The 22,171-nt window shown below is 53.4% G+C and overlaps 1 protein-coding gene across 7 annotated transcripts in view; it reads left to right on the forward strand.

Annotated features, from left to right (window-relative positions):
* LOC130595064 (septin-9-like) overlaps positions 1-16,991 on the forward strand; it is a 131,830-nt gene extending 114,839 nt beyond the window's left edge. For all 7 annotated transcript variants that reach the window (XM_057401428.1, XM_057401432.1, XM_057401431.1 and 4 more), the window contains 8 exons: positions 2,858-2,986; positions 3,335-3,416; positions 4,197-4,334; positions 10,363-10,480; positions 12,846-12,941; positions 13,692-13,788; positions 15,381-15,432; positions 16,304-16,991. In XM_057401428.1, coding sequence (XP_057257411.1) covers positions 2,858-2,986; positions 3,335-3,416; positions 4,197-4,334; positions 10,363-10,480; positions 12,846-12,941; positions 13,692-13,788; positions 15,381-15,432; positions 16,304-16,439 — 848 coding nt within the window. In that variant the 3' untranslated portion in view covers positions 16,440-16,991. The remainder of the gene's footprint in view (positions 1-2,857; positions 2,987-3,334; positions 3,417-4,196; positions 4,335-10,362; positions 10,481-12,845; positions 12,942-13,691; positions 13,789-15,380; positions 15,433-16,303) is intronic.
* The last annotated feature ends 5,180 nt before the right edge of the window (positions 16,992-22,171 follow it).

Consider the following 22,171-nt stretch of genomic DNA (forward strand, 5'->3'; position numbering starts at 1 on the left):
TGTGTGAGCGGGGATGAGCTGTGCAGGCAGCAGCTCTTCCTGCCTCAGCCTCTCACAGGGAGCACAGGGGGATGAGCAGAGTAAAGCCCCGGGCATGGCCCATGCTGTGCCAGTGGGGCCTCACCATCCTGCTTCCTCCCATGAGGAAGGCTGCAGGTTTGTGCAGGGTGCCCATTGGGTAGGAGCTCCTGCAGCCGAGGGGTGCTCCAGGGGTTACAGAATGGGTTGGTTGATCCAGTGCTTGCTGATTCTGTGCTGTAGCCTCCCAGGGAGTTCTGCTGATGCTCTGACTTTCCCATTTTGATATTTTCATCCAAAAATTGATCTGTGGAGAGGGCTCCCCAGGCTGGGGATGGCTGCAAACCCAGTCACTGCAGAACCAGTTCTTGCAAGGCTCTTCAACAAACCCAGTCCTTTGTGGAGCAGGACTCCCAGGGCAGAGGGATTGCAGCACTGATCCTGAGAGTCCACAAAAAAGATTGCATGCACTAGGCCCCTATTTCCCTGGCAGGAGAGGCACCCATCGTTCCAAGCTGGCTGTGCTGTGCAGCACCTCAGCTTTCTGCTTTGCAGATGCGGAGGGATGTTGAGTAAAGGGCCCAGCTTTGCCTTGGCAGCACTGTGTGTGGTATGAAAGCCTGTACTGCAGCGTGGCTGGAAAACATTGTTCTTCCCTTGGCAGGCTCTGGGCTGACTGTTTACAGGCTGGGGAATTCGTGGCAGCATAAACAAGTGGAGCTCTGGCCCTCCCAGAAGATGCGGGAGGGATGCGGGAGGGCAGCAGCACCTCGGGGGTGCCCCTGCAGAAGCGCTGCTGAGACTGGGAGGCAGCAGCCAGCCCCTGTCCTGCTGCACTTCCCTAGAGGATGTTCAGGCTTTTAGGGATTAGTTTAGCTCCTTTATTCCCACCCAGCCTAAGCTGCTAGTCCTTGCATTGAAATCATTCAATCCCTGTTTTACAGTGGAGTGGATGAGGGGAGAGATGAAGGAGGCAACTTACCCTGCGCGGGAGGTGGGAACTGAGCACTGCTGCCAGTGTCCTTGTGGTGAGGCTTTTTGAAAGTCTTCTGCCCTAGTAGTGGGGTTCCTATTCAAAAGGGCTTCACCAGCCCTGAAAGGAGGTTTCATGCTGAGGTCAGCTTAGCCCCGTACCCTCTAAGGCTGTAGAGATGAGAAGAAAGGTCTACGCTTAAAGAAAAAACCCAAAGCACATCTTTTGTGTTCAGCTTTTGGTGCAGAGCAGCTGGAAGAAGAGAGCTGACTGGGCTCAGTGGGACACAGCCACGCTTTCCCTGCCCGGTTTCAGCTCAGGGCTGCAAACACTGGGAGGTGGGAGCAGGTCTACCCTGTGCTCAGCCACTGCGGCCATCGTGTCCCAGGTGTAGCCATGTCCATTGCTCAGCAAGGTCTGCCTGTGCCCAGGGTTCAGAGGGGGACATCTCATCCATGGTCATGGTGTCTCTCTGCCCTGGTCCCTTTCCAGGCAGTGCAGCTCTGGGAGCTTGGACAGGCAGGAATGGACTGCCAGGAGCTCTAGCCCTGTCACCCCACTTTCCTCTTCTCCCCACGTGCTCTGTTCAGTGATAGGCAGTGCAATGAGAGCTTCTCTTTGGCTTTCTGCATTCACAGCTTCAGGCCTGTTTGTGCTTGGCCCCATGTGTTTTCAGGCAGCAGAGGACCAGGAGCACCTCACCCCAGCCTGGTCTATGTGTTTCTTTTACAACCCAGTTGTGAGAGTGGCTGGCAAGCAGAGCTATCCTGTGCTGGACCACAGGTTCCCAATGGCAGCATTGTACACTTGGCTCTAAACTGCTGTTTGATCGAGTAGTGGACTGGCCAGGAGGTGATGCCCAGGGCTGATGAGCTGGTTGACCCTACCGTTGGGTGCCTTTGGCAACCTGGATGAGTCAGGGCCTTGGAGGAAGCAGGGAAACCAGCAATAGCTGGTTGCAATGTGGCTCATCAGAATGGGGCAGAAGGGGCCCCCGTGGTGTTTGCTGGAGCTCTGCAATGACTGCTGGGGGCACAGAACATCTGCTCTGAAACCAACCATCTGCTCCCTGGGTTTTGAGGAGTTCCTCTGTTTTCCTTGCTCTGGAAAAGTTGTTTTCCAGTCTCGTGGAATAACTGGTCTGGAGGGTTGTGTCCTTTCTGCACAGATCGGCCCCAGCTCTGGGATATAAAGCACGAAAGCACTTCTTCCTAAAAGCTGTTTTTGTTAAAGTTGTGGGATCTGATGTGCTCCCTGGGATGTTGTTCGTGGGACTCAGTGGAGCTCCTGGCCTAGACCTGCTAAAAGGGGTCTGTGCAGCCAGCTGGTCTGATTGCAAAAGCAAGTCCATCAGGGAAGCAGCAGCAGATGCTGCAGGACTGAGGTCTGGAAAACTGTTGCTGCTCTTAATTCCGTCCAGCTAAGGGCCTGCCAAGATGCTCCTAAGTCTCCTCTGTGGAGCTGGACAGGGGAAGTTGCAGGAGGCAGAGGAGGAAGGGATGCTCCTTCCTGGGGGTCTCTGGTCCCTGTGCCCTTCTCCAGGGCTGCTGAGTGTCACTGGAGCCCTTGAAACTCCCCTGTCGGTGTCTGCCTGTCCGTGGAGTTGCTGTGATTTTGCCTGGATGCTCTTGACCTCTTCATGCTCAGCAAACCAGCTGCTCTGGAGCTGAGAAGGTGCCTGGGGCCACAGCATGCATGGACTGGAGCATGGACTCGAGCTCCTTGAGCAGGGGGGGCTGCAGGGGAGCAGCTGCACCTCTCACCTCCCTCCTGCAGATCCGGTGCAGGCTGAGCCTGTCAGCATCCCTGAGAAAACAGCCCGGAAGCGAGTGAGTGCTGACTGTGGGTTATCCTGCTCTTTTCCAGGTCAGAGCGGCTTGGGGAAGTCCACGTTAATCAACACCCTCTTCAAATCCAAAATCAGCCGGAAATCTGTACAGCCGACTTGTGAAGAGAGGATCCCCAAGACCATTGAAATCAAATCCATCACTCACGGTGAGGCTCTATACATCCCACCTGGTGCCTTGGCTTTCAGTCCTGCTCTGCCTTGTGTCTCCAGAGATGCTTGCAGGGCTGAGAAAACATTGATTTTCTTCTTTATCCACCAGCACTGGCTTAGTTGTGTGGGAAGGGAACAAGTAAGGTGGCCATGGGAGGTGGCATTGCAGGGCAGATGGACTGCTGCATTATTCCGGAGAGCTGATTTGTGCCTGTTAGAAGCTCTGAAGGTGCATTTCTCCCCTGGGAGCAAGCTTCAGCCCTCCAGCTGGTTCTGGGAGGGTGGGCTTGGCCAGAGCACCCATTGGTGCTCCCCTCATGCACTGGCTTCCCTCTCCATTTCAGAGATTGAAGAGAAGGGGGTTCGCATGAAGCTGACGGTCATCGACACCCCGGGCTTTGGAGACCACATCAACAATGAGAACTGGTGAGCTGGCTGTGCTGCATGGGGATCAGAGCAGAGGCCCTGGGGCATCCTGACCTGGAGCTGGTGCTGAGGGCTGTAGCCTGGTCCTGTGCCACCCGTGCTCCATGGGGAGCAGGAAGAGGGCTGTTGTGGGTGGCAGCGCGGTGCCATGCTCCCCAGGGCTGATCCTGGACCATCTGATTGCCCACAAACATCCTGCTGTTCGGGCATGAGGCAACCTTTGTTTGCAGCTGGGAGCAGCTGTGTGCCAGCCTGGCCGGTCCCTGACCTTGCTCTGAAGGTTCTGCCAGCAGCCCCTGGAACAGTGGCTGCCTGTGTGGGACAGCAGGGGCAGGGCTGGCTGATGGCAGGTGCCTTCTCCTCACCATGAGCCAGACCGGGCTTGTGGGGTTTGGTGCTGCTCTTGCTCCTGTGCCCTGACACTGTGCAAGGAACCAAGGGGTGCTCCTGGTGATGCCCCGCTCAGCAGATGTGCTCAGGAGACAAGGGAGGACTTTTAGGCACTTGCTTGTCTACACCAGCCAGTAAATGCCCTCCTGCTGTGGTGTATGGAGTTGCCAAGTGTTGACTGTGCGATGTTTGTGATTTCCCTGCAGTTGCTGTGTGAATGGGAACTGACAGGACCTAAAACATCCCCTGTGTGTGTTCTGGTTTGTTTGTTTGATGGGATTCTGTAGGATGCAGAGCCATCCGTGGCTCGGTGCGCTCTGCTTCACACAGTCAGGGGTCGGGGTGGTCCAGATCCCTCACACATCATCCCATGTTCCTCTCTCTCTGCAGCTGGCAGCCCATCATGAAGTTCATCAATGACCAGTACGAGAAGTACCTGCAGGAGGAAATCAACATTAACCGGAAGAAGCGGATCCCCGACACGCGGGTGCACTGCTGTATATACTTCATCCCAGCCACCGGCCACTCGTAAGTACCCTGCCCGCCTCGCTCAGGTCCTCAGGCCTTCCCTCTCCTGCATTCAGTCTTGGGCAGCTCAGCCATCAGGGTCATTCATCCTTGGGATGTTTCCTGGGCACTTGAGGAGCTTGAGGACAGTGTGAAGGTGTCCTTCCTAAGGCTGGAGCCCTCACAATAACAGAGCAGAGCTGCTGTACCCAGAGGAATGTGGCGTTTCCTCTTCCAAGGGCTATTGAAGCCTCCCTGAGTTAGCTGCTTGCTTTGCTTTGGTCGCCTTGTTTGTTCCACAGAGGGTGGACACCAGTCACCAAGCTCTCAAACTGGACAGAAAGGCTGCCTTTGCAAACAGAGCATTAATTATTTTTGTTCTGCCCCTGCCTTTGTAAGGGGAGAAGCTGCTTTTCCTCCCACTACCAAAGGAGCAAACACCCTCACCCTTTAAGGGTATTTCGTAGGTTGTTTGACTAGTCTGCAAGTGGGATGGAGTTTATTCAGTGCAGAGCTCTCCTGGCTCTGGCACTTCTCAAATGACAGCATCAAAGGCCCAGATCTTGCTCTATTTTTTTCCTCCTTCACATAGCCCGCAGTGAAAATCTGGGGCGCTCAAAGTGTCACAACATAAAACGAGACCCAAGTTTCTTTTTGATCCATGTCAGTTCCTTCCACTTCTGGCTCTGTCTGCGTGGGGAGATTTTTGGGTCTGTTTTCAAAACTAAACTTAAGCCGCCAGCACTGTATTAATGTCAGCCATTTCCTCTTCCCCGTGTAGAGATATATTCCAATAGAAAAGACTTTGTTTTGCTTCTGTCAGTGGGTAGACCAAAAATGCATTCTTCACTGGGATAAAATGACTGCATGGGCCAGTTACGCTCTTCTTGTGTAACTGGCTGTCGATTGGGAGCAAAAGGAGCTGACGAAACCTTTATGGTTTAATACAAGAAAGCAGAAAGCGTTTCAAAGGGAAATGACATTTTTAAGCCAGTCTGACATGTTGGTCCCACTTATCTCAGCCCTGATCTGCAGACCCTGCAGGTCAGAGTGCTGCAGCATTAGGGTTTTCTCATTGCTTTGGGTGTTTAACTTCTCCAAGCGCATCTGATGCTTAGGCCCTGCAGGTTTGCAGCGGTGTGGAGCCCCATCCCCATGTCCCCTGCTGGAGCCTCTCCAGCCGTGCGCTCTGGTTTCTCTCACCCGCCGGCTAACAGCAGTTGTGGGGATATTCAGCTGCTTTGTTTCTTTCTCTCCCAGGAACATGTGTTTCCAATATCCGAGCAAGCCCGGCGGTTGGAGGCTGCTGTTGCTGAGCCCTGTGCTGATCCTCCCCCCTCTGTAGCCTGATAGCCCGGCCGGGGCCAGCACACGCTCCCCAGCCGTGGCTCAGGGGCTGAGGTTTCCTGTCCCGGTGTCAGAGCTGGTCTCTCACTCACGTGTGCCCTCGTGATGGAGATAAGCTGAGGAGTGAGTGAAAGGGAACAAAACCCCGCGGGATGGAGAAGTCAGTGTGAAATTTTGCTTCTCTGTGAGCTTGAGCAGGCACTGGGTTTCCTTTCTGCTCTCTTGTGAAGCCCAGGTTATGTTTCTCATCCTCTCAGTGCTGCCTGTGGTCCATGGACATGAATGGATGGTCTGGCCACTTCTGCTGGGTGGAGCTGCTGTGTCAGTGCTGGTAGCAGAGGATCATGCTCATTTTGGAGGACAAGGATTTGGGGACCCATGTCTTGGGGTTGCAGCATGAGGTTGAGTGTGAGTTTGGGCCCCTGATGAGGCAGGTGGTCCATGGTCCCTTGCAGATGGGTATGGGAAGGGCATTGAGGTCCTTGATGCGGTGCCTCTGGCTTCTCCAGGAGGCAACAGGGAGCAGTGCTGGAAGGGCAGTGGCTTGTAGTGTTTCAAGGACCTGCACTAGAGACATCCTCACCCACCATGTCCACGTGGCACCATCTGTGTGTGCCCCGTGCTGCTTGCTATCCAACGGTGCTTGGTGTCATCCATCCTGGGACAGGACAAGCCACAGGGCTTGTTTGCATTACCTTTGGGGAGCTGCTGCCTTCACCATGTCATGCAGCCGAAGCAGTGGTGACTCGTGTCCATCTGTCCCTCTGTGCTCACATGGATGGGCACGGCACCGGACTCAGCATCCCTTCCCTTGCACATAGCCCCAGCTGCTGCATAATCCCAGCCTGTCAGTCACCTGTTTCTTAAATGAAAAGGAGATAGGATAAAAAGAAAGCAAAGTTACCCGAGTGCACAGAGTCAGAGGACGGAGCAGAGGGTTGCTTGGCTCTGGCTCAGTCTGGCCCTCCCATCTGTGCAGCTCAAGGGTTAATCAGTGGAGAAGCTTCTGCTGCCATCTCCCTTTGCAGGGAGTTCAGGACAGGCTTGTGCAACCCATCTAGTTTGCACACACCCTCTCCTTCTTGTAACACTCCCCTAAAACCATGTTTGTGAAGGCTGAGTAAGGTGCTGGCAGCAGCTTCTTGCTGCAGCCCTGCAAGCCTGGCTCTGTGCCACCCAATAAATAGCTCGGCTCTGACCCCTGTGAAGCTCAGCTCTGAAACAGGACTCTGAAACACTGTCCTGGTCCCTGCAGCCCCTTTTCTGCCTGTACCAGAGCTGCTGGCTGTGGGACAGCCACACACCCCTCCTCGCTGCCCCTCTTGGTGCCCAGCAGGTCCCTTGAGCAGGCTGATGGGTCCTGGCGATGGTGCTGGATGGCTGCTGGGTGCTCCCTGGTGTTTGCTTAATGCACGGCTCACATTCTTGCTGCTTGTTTGAGCTGGGGCACAACCAAAAGGAAATAACTCTGCAGTTCACTGTGAATTTTGATTCCTATAACGGCATTTCAAGGGAACCAGCAGGAATGAGCCTCTGATTAGACCCTGTCCGCGTGTGGTGGGTGCTGGCAATGCAGAAATGACGTGCCCAGCCACAAGGTGTACTCAGCTGCACTGCTTTGCCCAGCCCTGTAGCAAGAGGGGATGGGGGAGCAGCCAGGACTGACTAGGGTGGTCTGGAGCCTGTCCTGCAGCTCCTCCAGCCCATCCACTGCTCTTAGAGCTCCTTCACTTGCTTCCACCAAAGCCAAAAGCATGTATGTGTCTAGCTGCAGTTTAATATCAGCGACCACCTGCAGAAGGGGAAAGAAAACAGATGCTTTTCCTCCTTGAGCTGTACCTTCTCCTTTGTGCTCTGCTTGGAGCAGACTGCGTGCACCTGAAATGAAATAACTGGCTTTCTCTTGCTGTCTTGCATGCCTGTATATGTAAGGGTTTCACTGCTAATCCTGACTCAGGTGCTGGCATGTGGGGCTTGTCTCACAGGATGGTGATGGTGGTTAAACACCAAAACTGGTCCCTGCAGATCCCAAGCTGCCCCATTGTGACCTTGGCCGTGACTGCCTGGTTAGTGCAAATCAAGCTGCACTCGTGATCACCTTAAGCCATTTATTCTCCTTTGGTGTCTTCAAATGAACGTGATGATGTCTAGTGACAGGTCTTGTTCTTAGTGAAAAGAATCGCTTTCTTTTAAATACCTAGGGTCTTTTGGGAGTTTCCCAGCAGGAATTGATGGAGTATGTAGAAACTTGCAAAATTCCCTTTAAACATAAAGTTTGCTCTTCTGGGGAGCCCCTTGGTTCCCTTCCAGTTCTCCAGGCTGATGCAGTGAGGTGACCTCCATGGACAAGGCACTTGGCCATTGGAGCAGCAAGTCACGGCTGAAGTGCCTTGGGCCCTTCTGGCTTTGCCTGCAGACCGGTGTGGGACATGGTCACTGTGCCTGAGTGGATGCTGCTGGACATGGGCAGGGTGTGGGCTGGCTCTGGCTCTGCTTCCTGCTCTCAGGCTCACTGCTGGCATCCTCCAGGTATCAATGGGTGTTATGGGTCACTTGAGCTGAAACTCAAATGTCTGAGTGACTGCTAATTCATCTGCATTGGCTACATGTGCATCCTGGTCTTCACTCTAAAAGAAAAGCTGATGAAAGAGGCAGGAACACAGTCTCAGTAGGGAAGAGGCTTTTAGAGGGGAAAAACTGTTTGAAAAATAGCAAAGAGAGGAGGGGAAAGAAGTCTGCTGGGCAAGGAGCATAACTGCATTACTTCCTTGGAGGTCTGGGAAATACATTATGCAGAGCTCCAAACAATGTTTGCCAGCAGCAAGTCTGCTTAGATGTGTCCGTGGGGGTTTCCCTGTGTTATTTTCTATTCTTTTTTATTTAAATAGCCAAACTCTTTCTTTCCTGGGCCCCAGGGTGATCTGTGGCTCCTGACTGTGTGCGTTAGGAACTCGTTTATCCACATGCTAACAGCGTGAGCTGGGCTAATGATGTGCTCTGGGCTACGTTTGCTGTTAGCATGTGGAGGGAAGGTCTACCTGGCAGGTCCAGCCCAATCCCTGGGGTTTGACCAGGGAAAGTTCAGCTGGGTCACCAGTGCTGGCTCTGCCTTGAGCTGCTCCTTTGGGATCAGCCGGAGCTGAGTGGGTCTCTCTGGGGCTGGAACTAGGCAGGGGTGGCCTCATGGAATGGGAGCACTGCCTGGTGAGTGCAGAAGAGCAGGATGAGCTCCTTCCCCTTTGCTCTTGTGTGAATCTTGCTGGGTTTGCAGGAGTTGTGATGGGTATGGGGGGTTCTCTGAGCCCTTTGCGAGGCCTGAGAAGACCACGGAGGGGTTTGGCTTGAGCATGTTGGCAGTAGGTGCTCTCTTGGCTATGCTCTGCTCCACTCCCTGTTCCCCCCTACAGGGCTCCTGTCGGGTCCCTGCTTGCCCCAGGGCATCTTAAGTCACCATCCCATTTGTTTCTGTTTCTTCCTTGTTGCCACGGACCCTTTGTCTTATGGCACAGGGCTGGTCTGAAGCCTACAGCTCCTCTGAAAGGTGACTTCACCTCTCTGCCCCAGTCCCACCAAAGATGAGTTGGGTTGTGTCCTGCTGGCACATGCCATCACTGGAGGTCATGGAGATGTACGCGCAGCAGAGGTTTCCCTTTGTTTCCGGGGCTTTGGTGTTGACCTTCCTGTGCTTTCACTGAGGTTTTATTTCAAACAGGCTCCTTATTTAATGCGTGAGCACCCTGGAGGTGTTCCTGTGCCCTGGCCTCCTCTGGAACCTCCGGGTTTCTTTTTTTCAAGGCAACATCTGCTCAGCTGTCACCCATCACTCCGAGAGGCACCGAGGGGACCTGCAGCAAGTGGAGGTGTCCCCAGGAGGGCTTTTCTGAACATGGTTTGGGACCCCTCAGCAGTAACACCTTCAGGGAGGACTGAGGAGTGAGGGAGGGTCATGGCCAGGCCCCCATTGGTGTCTGCAGCCCCTGGACACGAGCAGCGTGGCACCAGAGGCTGTGTCCCTGCTGACAGCAGGAGCATTTACCAGGGAGAGATTTCCCAAAGAGCTGCTCTTTGGGGTTTTGCAAGTCTGCAGCTTTCCTCCACTGAGGTTTTTGTTGTAGAGATTTTGTGATGTTTTTGCCCTCTGGAACAAGCAGCGACTCTTCAGTGCTCTGTGAGCCCTGGAGAATTAGCAAAGCCTTTTTTAATCCCATGTGACGTGCAGTCCTGGCTGGTGCTCAGCTCAGGAGGGAGTGTGAGCAGGAATAGCCCCTGGATGATGGTTGACAGCTTGGCTAGGGCTGGAGGAGGTTTCACACTGTGGTTTCTCCCCAGCTTGATTCGTACATCGCGGGCACGGCATCACCCATGTTCTCAGCCTGGCTTCGCCAAGGACACGCGTAGCTTTGGGCAAGCTCCTGCAGTCCTCAGTGGCGAGCATCCATGCAGAGATCAAAGCCCTCTCCCACTTTGTGAGGCTTTGTGAGGGTTTGCAGGCGATAGCGGGGTGCTTTGAAAGGGAAACATTTCAAGTGTTTGTCTGCAAACCAGACCTGCTTTTAAGAAAATGTCTTTATTTGCCCTATCCTAAAGGAAGCGATCCCTCCTGTGTGCCCAGCCTTTGAATGCCTCCTCTCTGCAGGGGATTGCAGCAACCCCCACCTCACTACCAGTGCACACATCCCCTTTTTGCTGCTGTATTTTTCAGGCTCCGACCGCTCGACATCGAGTTCATGAAGCGCCTGAGCAAAGTGGTCAACATCGTCCCCGTGATCGCCAAAGCCGACACGTTAACGCTGGAGGAGAGGGACTACTTCAAACAAAGGGTGAGGAGCTGGAGGCTCTTCTCTGGGCTCCCATCTCTTGCTCCCCATCCCCTCCTGCACCTTTACCCTTCCCGGATCCCTCATCCTCCCCTGTCAGGGCTGGGAAGGCGAGTGCCTGGCCCCGAGCCCAGCACATTCCTCCGGCTGCAGCTCTGAGCGATCCCCTGTGGCCGGAGGAACGGCCTGCAGTCCAAGCAGTTCCTGGTGTTTCTCTTGGATCTTTGTCAGTGCAGGATAAGTTTCGAGCTCTAAGTCTCCAGGCCTGTTTCTCCTGCCTCCTTTGTTATCGGTGCTGTTTTCAGGCTGGTTTCTGTTACTTTGGGAGGTAGATGGTGCTGCACGTAGAAGCTGGAAAACCCTCCCTGTACAGCATCACACACTGATACAGGAACCAGGCAAAAAAGATGTGTGAGTTTGCAGAGCTCAGCTGAGCCTGATTTATGGAGAAAGCAAGGAATGAAATTCCCTTGATTGCCTTGGTCAGGAGCTGGTGGTGGGGAGCTGAGGAAGAGCTGTCTGAATCCATAGCAAGGCATGGGATGCTGAGAGGTGGAGATGCCCCACTTTGGGGCTCAGAAGGGCTATAAATCCCTTTGTGTAGCTGATGGATGTGGCTGCAGGCACAATGGTCTCAGCATCCCTGCAGACACCAGCAAGCCACTGAGTTCGTTGGTCTGTGAGACTGAATCGCAGGGGAGTGAAGCAAGGGGAAAGGGGTCTTGCCAAAAAGGCATTTTTAGGGGCCACCTCCATTAGTTATGGAAAAGATGGCACATTAGCCCAGGTGGTTCAATATCTCTGCACAGAAGAGGGTGAGCCACCCCTTCCCAAACCTGTGTTCCCAGCTCTTAACAGGATCAGGCACTGAAATATCCAGTCTGGTTTTGGGGGCTGAATCCAAACTCTGCAGGCAGTTCTCTTAGCAGTGAGCTAGAGGGTGCCTGGCTATGGAGCTGAGAAATAATCCAGGCTGGGCTTGTCTGCACAGAGATCTTCCAGGAGCTGGTGCAGGAGGATGGGGTGTCCATGGTGCCACATCTGCTCTCTGCAGTGGCTTTTGCAGACTGCTGGCTCCATGTGCAGGTATCTATGCATCTGTGGGTGGGGGCTGGCTCTGGGACTGCAAAGTCAGTCTGGGACCTCAGATGTCACCTGGGCAAGCTCAGCTGCTGATACCATCCTTGTGTAATGACAGACCATGGGACAGCTCCTGGCTCTCACGCTCTGCACTGGCTCTGCTCAGGATGAGCTCGCCCTATCTCACATCCTGATTGTAACCAGACCCCTAAAATCCTCCCAGGTGGAAGGAGAATGCGTAGCCAAGGGGAGTGTGAGGGGCTCACCTACCCTATGCTTATGGCTCCAGATCTGGTAGTGCCAACAAGAGGGCAGGTAATGAGCCCAGGTTACAGGCTGGGACCTTTTCCCTTTGCTCCAGCACTCCTGGTGTGTGCTTCAAAAGCAGAGCCCTTTGTGCACCTGGGGGTGTAGCTGGTTCGGAGAAGAATGGGGTTTTGGGTTTGGATCAGGATGGGCAGGTGATGGTGAAGCCCCAGCCTGGCTGCAGGGTTGATGCCAGCATTGCACTGAGTTAGTGGAATGGGCTCTGATGCCCTTTGGAGTTGCTTTGTTGGGTTGCTCCCCTAAAAATAGTGTATGGGTTTGGCTGGGGAGTGGGAGGCTGCTGGGGGTTTTCTCTGGACTGGATCTGCTCCTTTCCAAGCCTACAGCCTAGGGCTGACGTGGAGTTTATTGCCATAGGAAGCATGCAGGCTGGGCTGGGGTTTGCAGCTCTGTAGAAGGCTGATCCCCTGAGCAACCCATGAGCTGAGCCTGCACCCATTTCAGGAATCCCATTTCAGCATCTCTTTGCCTTGCACACAGGCAATATCTTTAGAGGCCACTCTCCCAAGCTGTCTGTGTCCCTGTCCTTTTGGATCAAACCCTGCTGTGACTCCTTTTCCAAGGAGTGCAAACAAACACCAGAAGGCGACTTTTTAGTGTTGGGTTACATGCCTGGCAGTGATGTTCCCCATTGTTTGGTGCAGCTTGTGTTGTCTTATTCAATCCCAAAGCAACACCCAGCTCATGTAACTTCATCTCACTCTCAGCCTGAGCCATGTCTTGGCACTGGGTTCTTGCAGAGATTCCAGGGCAAGGATTTGGTAGGTGTGCAGCAATTAAACACAGGTCTGTCCCCAAGGTGGGCAGTGTTTAGGATGGAGAGGGAAGATGCTGCTGCTGGGCATTGCTGTGGGCATTGCTCACAACGGCCTTTTGGGTCAGGTGGGAGCAGCTGCTGTGGTGGGAATGCAGCTCCTCTGCCTGTGTCTCCTTCTCATGTTCCTCTGCTCTTCCCCCTTAGATAATGGCTGATCTTCTCGCCAATGGGATCGATGTGTATCCTCAGAAGGAGTTTGATGAAGACTCTGAAGATCGACTAGTGAATGAGAAATTCAGGGTTAGTGCCTGTGGTTGTGGCTTGGATGTGTTTGATGGGGCCTGCAGCTCTGGTGGCTGAGGATGTCCTTGGGGGGATCTCTTGCAAGGGGCTTCTATTTTCTTTCCAAAGCTCCTATCCACAGGGTCTGTCTGGGACCAAGGATCCTGCCAGAGCTCAGAGCAGGGACAGGGGAAGGTCTCCTCTCCCATCCATGTCGCTGCTCCTTCCCCAGCTCCATTCCTCAAAGGTGCCCTCAGCAACCAGCGAGCAGAGGGGTCTTATGGCCCCTTGCCTGCCCCAGGCATGGGGAGTGCTGGTGTCTGCCATGAGGGCTGCTCTGCTGCCCTGGCTGTCATGTCCTTGCTACAGGAAGTAACTTTTTTGGCTCAAGAAAGTAGATTGAGCAAATTCAAAGAATTTGGGGGCTCTGAGGTACAAAGTCACCACCTTGGATCAGCAAGTGATGAGGGAAGCATCATGATACCTTTGCCCTGGCTGCATGCTGGTGCCTGCAAAAGAGGTGCTGGGCTACACTGGTTCGGGGCTGGGTTTAGACTAGTTATAGACTGGGCATGCAGGAGAGATGCTTTTGCCCAAGTCCTGGGCTGCCTGCCATCCCTGACAGACAGCACTGCTCAGGAGCATCACAGGCAGACCAGCTCATCCTGTGACACTCCTGAAGCAGCTTGATGTAAGACTTTGCTCGCCAGCTTGGTCTCCTGTCACTTTTCAGGAGGAAATTGTAACCTTGTTTTTCTCTTTCCTCAGGAAATGATCCCGTTTGCAGTGGTGGGCAGTGACCAGGAATACCAGGTTAATGGAAGAAGAATCCTTGGAAGGAAGACCAAGTGGGGCACCATTGAAGGTAGCTAGTCCTTGTTTTCCCTACCTCCTGAGCCCATCTCCCTGCCCTTTTAGAAGGTGATAAGGTCCAAAACCAGCATAGAAATTGAGGTGTATATAGTGCTCCCCTGCCCCTCGAAAGAAAATTACTTCTCTGATGTTTGAGGGCTGGAAATACCTTGGCAGGTGCTCCTGTGCTGAATTCTTGGGCCTTTGTGCATCTCGGGAGATGCTGACTACCAGAGGGGACACTTTGGGGTGTCTTGTGGCCTGGCTTCTGCTTGTCACACAGTTAAATGCCTGATGGCTGGATGTGAGGGCACAAGTGACATCTCTCTGTCTCAAGCCCAGATTAGAGCCGTCCCCTGGCATCTCTACCCTCCACCATGCATCTGGTTGATGCCTTTTGTGGGATCTCTTCCCTCTTCCGTTTTTATCCCATTGGCATCTTCCTGGATTCTCCCCCATTTTAAATTGTGGTTTAAAGGCTACAGATGGAAGCTCCTGCCTCCACCCACATGTTTCCCTGTCCTGGTTTCAGGCAGCCAAGTGGCACATCTCCAGTGCCCACCCTTCTTACCTTCCGCCCCTTCATTTCATAGCATTCTCATTTATGAGTCTTTTTAATAGGAATCCCGTGTTGAGGAATGGCTTAAGAAAGATGCCAGGAAAATCAGTGTATTTTAAAGCTCTGCTGCCCTCTCGTGCTCGGTCCCTGGAAGGGCTGAGTTTAAGGGGATTCATTTATCCACTCACCTTCCATGTGTGGCATCTGCCTTCAGCACCGGGAGACCCTAGGACCCAGCCTTGGCCACGGGCAGCCTTTGCAGAACAGTGTTATTTGTTGGTTTGCCATTCCTGCATGATGTACAAACCTCTGTGGGTAAAAAAAGAACTGAGAAAAGGGAATTTATCCTCTGGATTTAGACTGCAATTTATCAGACAAATTGTGATGGAGCAGCACCCGTTGATTTTTCCTTCTTGCAAGCACTCTTCCTTGCTCCAGGCCCTGTTCAGACAGAGGGAGCCTTGTCAGCAAGAGGCCGTGTCCTTCCACAGCACCCCAGCCTGGGCAGCAGTCCCCAGAATGCCTGGGATGCAGCAGGATGCTCATGACAAAGCTACAGATGAAACACTCCTGTGTTTCATGCCTGTGAAGTTTCTGCTGTCCCTTCCCCTGCCTTGTCTGGGGCCCACTTAAGCTTGTGTTGGTCCAAAGAGGGGTTTGTGCTGGGAGATGCTTCTGCGAGCTCCCTTGTTTGGTTTGGTCCTGCACCCTGTAGCCCCTGGGGTAAGAGGAGAGAGGTTAGGTATAAGGAAGAAGCTCTTCCCTGTGAAGGTGCTGAGGCGCTGGCACAGGGTGCCCAGAGAAGCTGTGGCTGCCCCATCGCTGGCAGTGTTCAAGGGGAGGTTGGACCCAGGGGCTTGGAGCAAGCTGCTCTAGTGGAAGGTGTCCCTGCCTGTGGCAGGGGTTGGAGCTGGAGGAGCTTTAAGGTCCCTTCCAACACAAACCAGTCTGGGATTCTGTGATTCTGTGAAGTCCTCCTCACCCCATGTGATTGCCACACTCATGCCATGGGTGCACGTTGATGGGTTTCTCTCTTTCTCTACCAGTGGAGAACACGACACACTGTGAGTTCGCCTACCTGCGGGACCTCCTGATCAGGTTGGTAGGACTGTCCTTGTCCCCATAGCCTTTGGTCACCAGGTGGCATCCAATGAAAGGGGACAACCCAGCCCAGCTTGAAGCAGCAGCTGCTTCTCTGCTCCTCCATTATCCCTCCATCCTTCCATCCCCTCCCAGCCTGCTGCAGCCCCTCTGGGAGGGGTGGCCCCACTCAGTGGGACGTGGTTTCAGGGACTCTTCTTGGCTATGGTGCTGAGCAGGATTGAGAGCTGGGTCAGGACAAACTCCAAGATTGCTGCTGGCAGTGTGGCTCCAGCTCACCTGCAAGCAGCTGGAAAGCCTTTTGGCCTTCATGAATCCTCACCAGTCCCAGGTCCTACCTCCAGTCCAAAGACTGCATCCCTTCTGCATCCCATGATTGTGCCATTGTGGAGTCTGGGCAACTGCTGGTTCCTCTTGACAGGAGCATCTCTGCTGCCAGGGAATGGGAGGCTGAGCCCCCTTGCCTTGCTGAAGGGGACATTGGGCTTCTCCCAAGTTTGACTGCAAGATAAAGCCTCCGCATACAACCTGTTGCTGGCAGATTGGTGTGGGCCTGCAAAACCTGATCCCAGGGACTTGTAGGACTGGGATCTTCCTGGATGGGTGTTACGCAGCCAGGGTGCCTGCTTACCCAAGCACAGGCTGTTGATAGCAGTGAAGACTTGTGGTCTTGACTGCCTGTAACTGCCTTTGTTTCCCTCCTGTGCCCTAAATATAGTGTTAACCAGTAAAGCAGGAGGGAAGATTTGGGCTGGATGGGGTGTTTGAAAGCAGAGGTCAGGGGGTGTGAGGGTTGGGGTGGCAGAGGCTGGGCTGGCCGAACCTGCACCCAGTGCGATGTGATTGCTCCCATCTCCCTTTCCCACAGGACACACATGCAGAACATCAAGGATATTACCAGCAACATCCACTTTGAAGCCTACAGGGTCAAGAGGCTGAACGAGGGCCAGAGCTCCCTCTCCAACGGCGTGACCGACAAAGAGCTGGTGGCTAACGAAATGTAACCTCTCGCTCTGTAGCCAGGACCTTGCTCGCTCACGCTCGCTCTTTCTCCCCTCTTCCCCCTTTATTTTTATATAAACCCCTGCCACTGTCCCTCTCCCCCTCTCCCCAGCCCCTGCCAATGTTAACTGACCAAATAACTAGACGCTGTCTCTGTCGTGCGGGGCTCATCCCTCCCCGCTTCGTGGCATGAGTTTTCTTCTCAGCCCCTAGTCCAGCATCCCTGGGCTGGGGACCGTGTCCCCGCAGAGGTCGGGCTCTTGCTGGTCCCCAACAGCCGAGCTTGGGGGAGCAGATCCATGGGGTTGGAGTGCCCCGGAGCCCTGCCTGCCCCTCCATGCAGAGGCTCTTCTCCGTCCATTGAAGGCAAGGGCTTCTCCAGGTGAACGTCGCCTTTGGAAGCAAGGTACGGCGGTATGAAGAGAGCAAGACGGTGCCATCCCTGTCTGCTGTTGCCTCCTTCAAGCCCTCTGCAGCCCTCTGGGACCTGTCAGCGCCCAACCCAACCCCTCTACCCTGTCTATATGCAATAAACTGGGAGTGCTTAGGTGTCACCTCGCCTGTCACCCACCCCCGGCCCCGCAGAGCGACCTGCTTTGGGAGAAGTGCCTTTTCAGACTGTTACCTTGCAACGGGGGGAGAGGGGAGGGAGGGCTTGCCTCGTCTGTCCTTGCAGCCTGCAGAAGGCCTGCAGCACTCAGCAGAGACTCCTCTTCCCTCTCCCTTGGCCCACAGACGTGGCTGATGTCCTGGCAACACTTGTGTATTTATTTGTCATTCGGGTGGGTGGGTTTTCCCACAGTATGCTTGTCCAAAGGGGCTGAGAGTGGAAGGTCTCTGCGGAGTGGCGATGGGAGCTGCAGGGTTGTCCTGTCTGACCCTTGGGGTTTCCCCTGTGTCAGAGTATTGGGTATGTTTTAATTCAGTTCTAGTTAGGGGGGATCCCCTCTGTGATGTGTGTATGTGTCACACACTCCTCTCTTCTGCTAGCCCTTGTGTAAGGGGATGGTGCATGTGCGGACCGAGACTTGCAGCGGTGGGGTGGGCTGGGGCAGTGTTTGTGGGTGCTGCACCCCACGGTCCCTCCTCTGCCCCCCCACACCACCTCTTTCAACAAGTCTCCAGTAAATAAGACCCTGCAGGGTGGTTGGTTAAGTAACACCATGGCACAGGTGTCTCCACCCCGGCTCACCCTCTCTGTTCTCTGCTCCACCGGTCTCCGTATCTCCTCTAAGGGATAAAACTTCCTGCAAATCACTCTTTTTGGGGGGGCAAATACTAAATTGGCAGCTTGTCCCATTCTCTAGCACTGGAAGGTGCTGTGGAACCCACCTGATAGTCTCCATGGGGGTCAGATCCACCTTCAGGTGACCAGAAGGAGGGAGGAGGTTGCTTTCATCTTGGTGGGGATGCCCAGATGATGTTGCTCAGTGGAGGGTTTGCAGGGGCTCCCCATGCACGTTCCCTCCCAGCAGCCAAAGCAGGGGTGCATCGCAAGGAGAATCTACTCCCTCTTAGTTCACATTCGCCCCACAACAGCGAAACAGAGCTGCTGGGGAAGAACAACTCCACTTGCTGACTTGCTATATTTTAGCAAAAACCGAACCAAAAAGTGTATTAACTGAAGAAAAAATGTTATGTATTTCAAGTGTTAAAAAAGGGGAGAAATCTCTCGTGTGAGGCACTTCTGCAGATGTCATCTTCAACTTCAGTTTTCCCTCTAGTTGATGCCTCAACCTGGGCCAAGCAAAGACACGCTGCTTTCTCCTTTGTAACCCGAGTATTTTGGGGGGAAGTCAAGAAAGAAAATGAAAATAATACAATAAACCCCCTTTCATCCAGATCTATTAAAATGGCCTTTTGGGGGTTATAAGCATTATGACAAATTTAGTCCATTTTTGTATAAATAATAGTGTTTAATATGTATTTCCCAAAATAAATGTTTTGAATGCAAATAGGAGGAGGCTTGTTTGGAAATGTCTGTTCCCAACCACGGTGTGGTCGCTGCTGTGCGGACAGCCTGGGGGTGATGGGAGAGTCCAGCTCCAGAGCTGCTGTGCTCTGCCTTCCTTGGGGTGAGGGTTTATTTCTCCTTGCCTCATCCTACCTCTGACACCTGCCTCAGGTACTCTGCACCTGGGACCAGCATGGCCTCGGTGTCCTTGCACATCCCAAGGAGGCAGGGGGGTGCCCTCCCTTTGCTCTCATGGTGAAGCTGTTTGACTGCAGTTGCTGGTGTTTTCATTCAGAGGTGGGTTGCACCTGGTTTGGGGGGAGCAGCAGTTTGCCTTTCACACCAGTGTGGCTTTGGCTTCGCAGGGAAATGGTCTTCAACACCTTTCATGACTGCAGGGTTGGCCTTCGGATGCCCTTGGGAGTTGGCTTCACTTCGAGGACTTGTCTTCCTAAAACCACCTTTCTCCCTGGTGTCACAGACACCCTGTTCAGGCTGGTGCTTTAACCTGTATCTTACATGTCTGTTGTATCCCCTGCTCAAGTCAGCAGAACTCAAGTCAGCTGAACTCAGAAGCCATCTGAACATCCAGCTCTAGTGACCCTGTGCTTGAGGAAGGGGTTGGACCGGATGATCCTTTCCCTCTGGGAACCTGTGGTTCTGGAACTGTGTGAAAACAAACCCAACAGGGCACAAGTCAGGCTGAGCTGGGTTCCTGTGGGCGTGTGGAGCACAGGGCAGGCTTAATGAACATTTTCCTTCTGTTTTTCTGCTGGCACCCGGGTTTCAGAGCATTGAATCAGCTCATCTTGTACGGCATTCAGTGAGGTGTGCAGTAAGGTTTGCTGACAGGCCCCCCTTTGCCCCAGTGCTAAACCCATCCCTAGCAATACCCTTGTTTTGGTGTGTGCAGTCCTGCTGTAACTGGAGCAAGACCCAGAGCAAAAGCTCTCAGGGGAGAGGGAATCAACATGTAGTAGTTACATGCAGGGACCATGGGGTTTGCCTCTGCACAAGCTGCAGCAGCTTTTCAGATGGTGATTTCCCTGCACTGGTGGCTGTGGATTTTTGCTGCTTTCCTCAGTTCTGGCATTTGACGGTGTCCATGGAGGGAGATGGGGCAGAGCATGTTCCGGGCCTGGTGACAGCCTGAGAAATGGCTGGAGCAAGGGGAAGGCCGAATTCCCAAGCTCAGCAGTAAGAGCAGCTTTTGTTCAACCCCAGGGAGGAGCTTGGAGGATCGGAGATCCATGCCTGGGAATGGTGCAGGGAATGGCTTCCAGATGTTATGAAGCCCTGAAGAGGTGGCGTTGGGGAAGGGTGAGCAGCACCACCAGATGCTCTGATGGAGCAGGGGTTTGGTGCTATGGGAAAAAGCCCAGCTGCAGGAATACTTTGCCATTGCAAATCAGGCTCCCCTTCCCCAGAGCCTCAGCTGTGGGGCAGGAGTGACCCTGGAGAGGGGCAGATGGGGAGGGTTTGGCAGAGCAGGAGGCAAGCTTGGGCTGCTCCCCCTGCCAGCACCCTCCTGAGCTGTCTGGAAGGGAAATTTGCCTAACGATGCTGTAGCTGACAGAAAGGGCCTTGCACTAATGGCTTATTGAGTGGCCTCACTTTAACAAATGAGGGAAATGAAGATGAGTGAGAGTTTAATTACCGAGCAGAGCAGAAGAGAGCAGGGCTTTCCGCAGTGACAGCACTGGCTCCTCTTCGCTGGGCTGTGGGAGGGAGACGAGGACCCCCCAGCACAGCCGGGCTCTTGGGGTACCTGGCAGCACTGGGGGACATGGCTGCTTGGCCAAGGTGGGCTGGAGGTGGGTCCCAGTCCCACCCGAGCAGCCCAACGCAGCAGCATCGCCGTGCAAAGAGGATGACTATAAATAATAAGAATAAAAGGGAGTATAAATAATTAAAGCAGCTCATAGTGAGTAGTTCCTGAAACGTCTGCCTGATTTAAAAACTAATTACTTGGAGGGTAATCACTACCAGAAGCGCATCTATTTACCCACAATGCTGCTCTACCCTCCTGTTCCTTTCACTCGCCCTCTCCTGATTGCTATCCCAGGCATCGGCGCTCAGACTTATCGCTCGTCCATAGCACACAGTAAACTGTTGTACTTGTCCATCTCGCTGATTAATAACATCATTGGAGACCTGTTCAGGGAGAAATAAATCCTCTCTGGGTAGGAGGCCAGGTGCTGGTTGTGGCTGTGTGCTACCTTGGAGCTGGGAGCTTGCTGTGTCCTGAAGAGATGCTCCTGCTCCAGGGATGGTCCCTTTGGGTCCCCAAAAACCAGGGCAGGTCCAAGTGACTGTGAGCATGGGGTACCCCAGGGGGGATGTGTTATCACCTGCTCAGGGTGAGCTGCTGGTGAGACTTCTCTGGATCCTCACTCTTACAAACAGCCCACAGTGCGCATCAAGCCCTGAATTGGGCAATGTGGGACCTGTCCTCATGGGAAATGTCTCCTTTTGATGTGCAAGCCAGGCTGGGGCACAGGCAGAGCTGCTGATCTCAAGCTTTAATTACTGTGAAGCTGCTGCACTGCAGTTGAAAGCCTGAGGTTTTTATTTGATCATCTTCTCTACGGCTGCAGCAGAAAGGAGGATTTGTCCCCTCCACCTCCACCCCTGTGCCACCTCCTCACGCCACCTCCATCACAGGGGTGCTGGCCCCAGCCTGGCTGCTCCTTCTCAAAACCACAGCAGAAATGTCTCTTCCATGCCCACAGCAAGTTGAAGTTTGTAACTTTGCTGCAGTTTGTATTTATTTGAGCTGGATCTGGTCCTATACAAATGAAGCAGTGATTCTCAGCAGCAGCCTGCTTTAGGAGCGGTATTGCACTGCTTTGCTTCCTTTAAGGAAAAAAAGAATAATTTATTCCTAACTTATGGGATTCAGGAGACTTCCACCACAGCCCACGATATTTTCTCATTAACATTACCCAGCTAAGCTAAAAACTGCAATTTCATAAGTCATTCTTCCTTCAAAGGCACATTACCAGCTTCCCAGGAACTCCGAAAGTTTACTGAGGCTTAAAGACATACCTCATAGCATGCAGTAATGTATCAAAGTCCCTCTTCTTATTACTACTGAAACCATCTCTTTGGTAAGTTTTCCTCCTCTGAGCTATTCCCATACCTGGGATTAACCCCGTCAGGATGCATCACACGCACAGCCCTGCTCAGGGACTGATGGTGATGGGCTTGGGCATCCTGACCAAGCCCTTACAAAGAGCAGCACAACACAACACCTGGGTCATTACAACCAGCCCCGCACTACTGAACCAATGTGCCAAACCAGAGCCTCACAGTGGGGTTGCCAGCACCAAAATTCGTTGTAGGTGTGTGTGTGCAATGCGATGGGGGTTGAGGTGAGTGATACTGGCCAAAAGAAGGCTAGCATTAAGTCATCCTTTATCTCAAAGGTAAAAAGAAGGAAATATGTAGCTGGAAACCAGAAGGAAAGTGATTGCTGAGTTTGTAGCTTTGCCCTCTGTACCCCTCGGGGCTCAGCTGGGCTGTGGGACAGTGCAACATCCTTTTTGGGGGGAGTTCACAGTGTTAGAGCAGGCAGCAGGGATCACTGATCCACCATCGCTCTGAGTGAGAACAGCAAGACCCGATTTCAGGAGTCAGCCCATAGGAAGATTGATACCTTTTGTCCCTTATCCTCCCCTCTGATGCTTCTCTGTAAATGACATGAGCCAAAACACTTCTTTCTTGTACTTTCTTTAGTGCTGGGGACTACCCACAGTGAGAGTGTGGGATGGAGGGGCT

The sequence above is a fragment of the Pezoporus wallicus genome, unplaced genomic scaffold (genome assembly GCF_028554395.1).
Source record: "Pezoporus wallicus isolate ANWC-B61680 ecotype Strahan unplaced genomic scaffold, APGP_CSIRO_Pwel_v1 contig_8702, whole genome shotgun sequence".
NCBI lineage: Eukaryota > Metazoa > Chordata > Aves > Psittaciformes > Psittacidae > Pezoporus > Pezoporus wallicus.